General features: G+C 43.6%; 1 protein-coding gene across 1 annotated transcript; it reads right to left on the reverse strand.

Moving 5' to 3' along the window:
- Positions 1-1,127: 1,127 nt before the first annotated feature.
- LOC106585570 (T-box-containing protein TBX6L) lies at positions 1,128-4,279 on the reverse strand. The gene is made up of 9 exons (XM_014171941.3): positions 4,264-4,279; positions 3,884-4,037; positions 3,656-3,758; positions 3,055-3,219; positions 2,764-2,910; positions 2,588-2,658; positions 2,391-2,479; positions 2,066-2,285; positions 1,128-1,936 (listed from the first exon to the last, which is right to left on the reverse strand). Exons 1-9 carry the CDS (start codon positions 4,277-4,279, stop codon positions 1,501-1,503), a joined length of 1,401 nt encoding a protein of 466 aa, XP_014027416.1. The 3' UTR covers positions 1,128-1,500.
- Between the last annotated feature and the right edge of the window lie 4,052 nt (positions 4,280-8,331).

Below are 8,331 nucleotides of genomic sequence, written 5' to 3' on the forward strand. Positions count from 1 at the left end.
AGTCACACCAATTGCTGACAAGTGTATACAATAGAGCACACAGCCATGCAATCTCCATAGAGAAACACTGGCAGTAGAATGACCCTTACTGAAGAGCGCAGTGACTTTCAAAGTGGCACCGTCATAGGATGCCACCTTTCCAACAAGCCCGTTCGTCAAATTTCTGCCCTGCTAGAGCTGCCCCGGTAAACTGTAAGTGCTGCTATTGTAAAGTGGAAATGGCTAGGAGCAACAACGGCTCAGCCGCGAAGTGGTAGGCCACACAAGATCACAGAACGGGACCGCCGACTGCTGAAGCATGTAGCGCGTAAAAATAATTTGCCGGATGCCAGGAGAATGCTACCTGCCCGAATGCATAGTGCCAACTGTAAAGTTTGGTGGAGGAGGAATAATGGTGTGGGTCTGTTTTTCATGTTTCGGGCTAGGCCCCTTAGTTCCATTGAAGGGAAATCTTAATGCTACAGCATACAATGACATTCTAAACGATTCTGTGCTTCCAACTTTGTGGCAACAGTTTGGGGAAGGCCCTTTCATGTTTCAGCATGAGAATGCCCCCGTGCACTAAGCAAGGTCCATACAGAAATGGTTTGTCAAGATCGGTGTGGAGGAACTTGACTGGGCTGCACAGAGCCCTGACCTCAACCTCATCCAACACCTTTGGGATGAATTGGATTAGGACTGCGAGCCAGTCCTAATCGCCCAACATCAGTGTCTGACCTCACTAATGATCTTGTGGCTGAATGGAAGCAAGTCCCAGCAACAATGTTCCAACATCTAGTGGAAAGCCTTCCCAGAAGAGTGGATGCTGTTGTAGCAGCAATGGGGGGACCAACTCCATATTAAATGCCCATGATTTTGGAATGAGATGTTTCGACAAGCAGGTGTCCACATACTTTTGATTATGTAGTGTACCACGGCTGTCGAATCACCCAGTTTATAATGCTCCTTAGATTGAATCCCGGGCACCAAGTAAATTAATACTTTAGCTTTGAAAAAAAAATGTAGAAAAACACGTGTAACTTGTTGATTCTTTAATTACATACAGCTCACATTACAATCTCATTAAAGCTATTTATTACACACAAAACATTTATTTTTTTACAAAAATATTTGAAAAAAATGAAATCAAAACAAAATAAATAGACAATTCAACAATAAACATATAATTGGTAGGAACATATTCATTTTCAGGCCTAAAGCCAGCTGTGTTATCAGACGAGTCAACAGCACTACTCTGGTAGTCATTCTAAAGCACATTGTCTCTGTTCCACTCCATTATCATTTCTGCTTGCTGATGTTTCTTCGGACCCAGATCCTTCTCCCTCAGCCTCAGCATGCCCATGAGCTCTGGACCAGCAGCCATCAGGGTGTGATGCTGGACTTGGGACAGACCTCTAGGGGAAACACAGGTATGACAGCATAGTAGCATTTATGAGGTCTCACTGAGTCACCTGTGAGACTGCAGTCCTTCTCTTTTGGGAGAAACTGTGAGGAAATGGTTCACCAGCATGAGTAGGAGAAGAGTGGGTACTGGCTCCACTCAGCCACGTTGCCATGGTGATATCCGTGGTGCACAGCCGGGGTACTGTAGTCAGTGGGCAGGTGGTGAGGGGGAGGGTACTGGGCATGGCTGGGGCCGCTCCACTGACCCAGGGTCTGCTCTGTGCCGTAAGGGCTGTAGATGTGGTGGCTGAGGATCCCTGGCTTGCCTGCTTGGGACATGTTGAGCACCCCTGTGTAGTCCGGATGATGTCCTGCAAGGGGCTGCGGGCCACAGGGAGATGATCTAATCTCATTAACAGAGGGCTTGGAGGCCTCATGCTCTGGGACTGTGGCTACATCAGGGACTCTGGACTCAAAGCTGGCCCGCCCAGAACCGCCATTGCTGCTGCCCAGGTTGGAGGACGGAGATGGAGACTTCCCGTATTTATGGAACCTGAAAAGAGAGAGAAGGCAGGGTGGTGGTCAGTGTCGTCTGCTTTGATGACAATGTGGCAGTGAGTTTTCCTTCCTACAGGCAGTAGGATGAACATTACTGAGATAGACAGCATGCTGTGGTGCCTACCTGTAAGGCTGGTATGAAGCTGGGGTTGGTACTCGCTGCTCTGCATTGTACATGTCCCTGACGTCGGGTCCAGGGGGTGTGTCTGTCTGGCCGTGGTGTCCATGCTCCCTATCAGGCCCCCAAGGGGAGTAGTGCTCCTCTTTCACCACTTCCTCCTCTTTTCTCTCAGTGAGTTCTGCCCGCTCTCCTTCGTATCCCTCATATGATGACCTCTGTAAGCCTGCAAAACATACATGACATCAGACCCACTGAGCTCAGAGAAGAACAACCTCTACAAGAAGGGATGAGTAGTTTGGTCACTAAACTAACTGGTGAAAGCCAATACTTGAAGGGCTGTCCTCATATGAGTCTTTGCTTAGATAATCCATTTCCTTTGCTTTTTTCTCTGTTGAGGCTGGGATTCTGTTAGCACGCCTGCAGCGGAAAATACAACAGGATCATTAGTACACATATTCAAGGCAAGCAGAAAATAGAAAAGAAAGAGTGAAATACAAAAGTAATGATAAAAACAATTCTAGCTACTTTTTTGTATTAGTTCCTTCGTCTCGGAAGCCTTTCGCAAATGGGTTGTGGTCAATCTTCAGCTTTGTTATCTGTGGGGAAAAGAGTTGGTTTTAAACACCTAGTGCCTTGTTACCAGATTCTTGCTTGGGGAAAGGGTAGTGCCCTGCTGTGCCAGTGACTGCAGTGAGACTGACCTTAGTGTTCTGGTAAGCGGTGACTGAGGTGAAGGAGGTCTCAGGGAAGGTGAAGGTCTGGAAGACACTCCAGCGTACACTGTACATGTCGTCTGCCTGGACAACGTGGAAGCGCGGCTGATAGCAGTGCATGGAATGCAAAATGATCTGAAAGAGAGAGATGCACAGTTAGTTTAGTCACTGGAACAAAGACAACAGTTAATGTCATCAAAGTAAAATAATTTGCCAATGCTCTATAGAGTAAGTCTATATAGATATTTATTATTACAGAGCTTGACAATACTTTCTTACATGGCCATGTTGGTCCAGAGTGTTGTTGGTGAGCTTGAGCTTGAGGAAGGACACCGACTGTTTCATCCAGTGGCTCCCAGGGGCCGGAGAGTCTGGGTGCAGGTACGTCCGACAAGGAGGCTGAGGCTCCGCCTTCCCAGTCACTTCCCATTTCTCTTTATTCCACTGGAAGGAGACAGAAGTAAACAGCTTAACATAAAGTTAATCTGTCATATAAAAGGGAGCAGCGGTGATTTTCAGAGGATCCCTGTCTAACCTTGAGGCTAAAAGAGAGTGATACTTTGGCTTGCACCACCCACAGAGGCAAACAGCAGGGGATATAACAACAGGAAGAGATAATGCCCTTTGATGACCAATGTCAAAGGGGTGATTAGCAAAGACTGGAGTGGAGCTGGGTCTCGTCTGGAGATGCTGACCATTGGAGAACATCAATTGCTAATGTTTGCTAATGTCACGATTGTTTGATACAAGCATTGATGACCAATGTCACAAAGGGGTGATGTGTCGTTTCTAAATGAAAATTCTCCTTGGTTTCAATGATTTTGCTCATATGAAAGGCAATGGATATGTATTCAAGTGTAAACATGCAAAAGGTTGTTACCTTATACCTGAAACCATCCACAGGTACCATGTCAACCAACAAGATGTACTTGGAACATGGAATTAGTCCAGAAAGGTTGATTTTACAGTGTGGAAACATTCTCCTGCAAAATTCAAGAATAACCATTATCATGACCGTCCACAGAAAGCGCAATTTCTTGAAGTAGTTTCAATCAAGTACATTGTAATTGATAATGGCAGATAGAGTTTGAAGTTGTGGTTATCTTACCTGCCTGGTTTAGTGATAATCATCTCTGTTCCTATTTCATGGAAGGACTTCCAGAGTTCTGGGTTCTCCAGAGTCATCCTGATGTTGCCTTGGCGATAAGCATCGGGACCACCGGGAATTGAGCACGACGGAGTACTAAAGTTGGACTTCATGTCTAGGATGTAGTAACAATTATTAAGAAGCAGTCATAAGCTCAAACGGACAGAGGACTAGCTGACCAAGATAAGAACTAAATAGGCAATAGGCTGTGATAGAGGAATATTTCACATACACAGACTACTGATATAGACAATGAGAGCTTATGCCTTGAATGTGTGATGTCCATTGGGAATCCAAGGTAGGTTTGATGACAAAAAAAGAGCTTGAGGATCAACACTCACCTCTGATGGACTGCATTCTTCAGACGAGTTGGTGGAACAAGGAGAGGTGCGCCAAAAATATCATGTATCAGAAAACTGTTTTAGTGCTTTCCAAAGTAGAAACCACAGTTAACAGTCCCTCCTTGGTGCTGCACATCGGTCTTGAGCTTTCAGTATATTCCACTGGTGCCGGAAGCATACATTGAGTGGTCGTAGGTCTAATGGTGTTCGAACAGCAATCACTTGGGGCTCTCTAGAATTGTTGAACTGGAGGATGGGGTCTCTGACTTTTAAGGGGAGCCCAGGAGTGGGAGTGGCCTGAAGAGCCATTCCCAGGCTTTGAAGTGGCACAAATGATGAGTCAATGTCCCACTGTGATTGGAGGGTAGTGGAAATCAAAGGGACTTAACAGAGCCTTGATACCGTCCCCACAGGAAGGGGGACAGAGGAAATGCATCTTTATTAACTGCTAAGAGACTTTTAAACAAATATGGATGGGCTTCCCCACTGGAGAACAGGGCCTACAGCGGCACCAAAATCTGTAATTATCATTCACACAGATAGCCTATTTAGTGTCCTCATGCAATGTGGTAAAATAGCCATAATATATTTACAAAGAACATTATTATGCAATGTGGTAAAATAGCCATAACAGCTAATAAGAGCTCGGAGAAGTGATCCAATACAAACTTGATCAACCCTCACAACATAGAACATTTGAGTCACAATCCCTAATAGTTTTTTTTTTTTTGCCAAACAACAATTTGCTTGCTATACTGCTGAGGGATGAGGCTGGAGAAATGTAACCATTCTAAAATTCATAGACGGCGCTATTAATGCAGGGAGTGACAGTCCATGAGATCAACATGATAGTTATGAACATATTTTGAAGCTATATTTATTGTTTATTTACAAAGAACATGGTTAACAAACAATGGTGTAATCTTAGATTTTGGGTTTCGATAGGGTAAAACAGGTTGAGGCAAGTTCTATTATTCAAGAATGAATGGGTATATAAAGTTGAAGTCGGAAGTTTACATACACCGAAGCCAAATACATTTAAACTCAGTTTATCACAATTTCAAAAATTTAATCCTAGTAAAAATTCCCTTTTTTAGGTCAGTTAGTATCACCACTTTTTTTGAAGAATGTGAAGTGTCAGAATAATAGTAGAGAGAATGATTTATTTCAGCTTTTATTTCTATCATCACATTCCCAGTGAAGTATACATACACTCAATTAGTATTTGGTAGCATTGCGTTTAAATTGCTTAACTTGGGTCAAACGTTTCGGGTAGCCTTCCACAAGCTTCCCACAATAAGTTGGGTGAATTTTGGCCCATTCCTGCTGACAGAGCTGGTGTAACTGAGTCAGATTTGTAGGCCTCCTTGCTCTCACACACTTTTTCAGTTCTGCCCACAAATGTTCTACAGGATTGAGGTCAGGGCTTTGTGATGGCCACTCCAATACCTTGACTTTATTGTCCTAACTTTGGAAGTATGCTTGGGGTCATTGTCCATTTGGAAGACCAATTTGCGACCAAGCTTTAGCTTCCTGACTGATGTCTTGAGATGTTGCTTCAATATATCCACATAATTTCCCTTCCTCACAGTGCCATCTATTTTTTGAAGTGCAAAAGGTCCCTCCTGCAGCAAAGCACCCCCACAAAATGATGCTGCCACCCTGTGCTTCACGGTTGGGATGGTGTTCTTCAGCTTGCAAGCATCCCCCTTTTTCCTCCAAACATAATGATGGTCATTATGGCCAAACAGTTCTATTTTTGTTTCATCAGACCAGAGGACATTTCTCTAAAAAGTACGATCTTTGCCCCCATGTGCAGTTGCAAACCGTAGTCTGGCTTTTTTTTATGGCGGTTTTGGAGTAGTGGCTTATTCTTTTTTTTCTGAGGCCTTGGCTGATTTCTTTTGATTTTCCCATGATGTCAAGCAAAGAGGCACTGAGTTTGAAGGTAGGCCTTGAAATACATCCACAGGTACACCTCCAATTTACTCAAATGTCCATTAGCCTATCAGAAGCTTCTAAATTCATGACATCATTTTCTGGATTTTTCCATGCTGTTTAAAGGCACAGTCAACTTAGTGTATGTAAACTTCTGACCCACTGGAATTGTGATACAGTGAGTTATAAGTGGAATAAGTTGTCTGTAAACAATTGTTGGAAAAATTATGTCCTAAACAACTTGCCAAAACTATTGTTTGTTAACAAGAAATTTGTGGAGTGGTTGAAAAACGAGTTTTAATGACTCATACACCTGAGTGTATGTAAACTTCCAACTTCAACTGTATTATTGATTGAATTTGCCAGTGAACAGCAGTAACTATTGCCGATTGTACCTTTACATTTTTTCAATGATGATCAAAATGAGGTTTGCTGAATGAACAACATACATCACTTTCCCCAACAATAAAATGAAAGAAATTATATACGATATTGATTCATTCTTACAAAACAGTATAACACAACTAAAATACACACGTCATATATGATATATTGGTTGAATCAATGACTTCATCTTGACCAAACATGGTCTCTGGCATGTCCCATTCTCCAATCCGAGGAAGTGAGGAGTGTGTGAGGGACCAATAAACCCATAATGGTGTGATAACTTACATTAATACCTGTATCTTTCTCCAGGTGAGTCTAACCTGGGGGTGGCCAGGTTGGGTGTTGGGGCTGCAGGCAGTGCCTTGGGGGTTGTGTATTAGGGTGTCTAGAGAAGACAATGCTCCGATAGATAATCTCATTAGGGCAGTTTCCCCTGCAGGCCCAAATTTCTCCATGCGGAAAGGCACTGTATGGGCCAGCAATTAACAGTCAGTTAGCACCACAGGCAAGACACCACAGACTGAAAGAGACAGAGGGAGAGAGAGATAAAGACCGGGAAAAACCTCCCTGCCAATCCGAAGGTGCCCTCCCTCCCACAATCATCATCGTCCAGGCAAATCCACAAGTGTCCATAGGCTAGATGTCTCCTCCTCTATCCACCTCTGTTACCATAGGCTAAACAAATGCTAAACTCTAAATGGAAAACCATTCACAGCACTTCAGCAGAGTTCCTCCTCGGTCATCTCCACTTCCTCTGGCACTTAAAGTAGCTCAAATACCCTCAATAGATCTAAAAACTTGATTCAGGTGGAGTTTGAATTCCGAAATAATATCTCTCACTCAGCTTGGTCTGACAAAACCAGGCAGTTTTCAAACAATCCCTATACAATTAGTCAGTATCTTTCATTGTATGCTTATGTGTACATATTGAATACAGTACCTCCAGTGGTAGTATTGCATGGTCCAAGTTTCCATAGTATTATTGTGATGTCTATTGTCTTTGTAATTTGCATTCGTGAATATCTAACATTTCCTTTGCAAATGGCTGTATCAAACCAGGAAACATCCATCTAATGGAACAGCAGTTGAACAGGCCTCAGGAGAGGTTTACAACTAGAAAGCTTGGCCTGTGAGAATATTGACTGGCTAGTTTAAAGAGCCCGTGTTGAGTCGGCGTATATTACTCCCATTACTCCAACAGACCCACTCAGAGACCGGTATTGGATTTTCACACCACATGTTCTAACATTAATTTGAAAAGGCTATTCTGGAGGAAAAAAAGACATATGCAGTATGCATAACGGTTCCACCAATCTCCCTGCAGAGACGACCAGCCTTCTAGCAGCACTATGAGCTTTAGGAAGTGTGATGTGGTTTCCTTCTCCTGATATGTGAAACCAATTGTTGCTGAGGAGTTATTAAATCACAGATTCAGTGTTACTCTCCACACTTTGCACTTCTGAGGGAAAATGCATATTCCCAGGGCTACTTGTGCCGTCTCCCCCTTGTGAGCTTTCCAGCAGGGGCTTACTACCAGTCACCCAGCATCAGTCCCCTCAGAGCCATGTCATGGGATATCAAAACAAGGAGGGCACCGCTCTTTGTGATTACAAGAGTGTGACTCTTTCAGGAAATGGAGAAGGGACCTATTTTGATGTTGAATCGTTTTAAGTCGTCACTGTTGAAAGGCTTAGAGCAGAGATGGGCAAATGGCGGCTCGCGGGCAAAAGGCCCTCGGATGAA

The sequence above is a fragment of the Salmo salar genome, chromosome 24 (assembly GCF_965601325.2).
Source record: "Salmo salar chromosome 24, fSalSal1, whole genome shotgun sequence".
NCBI lineage: Eukaryota > Metazoa > Chordata > Actinopteri > Salmoniformes > Salmonidae > Salmo > Salmo salar.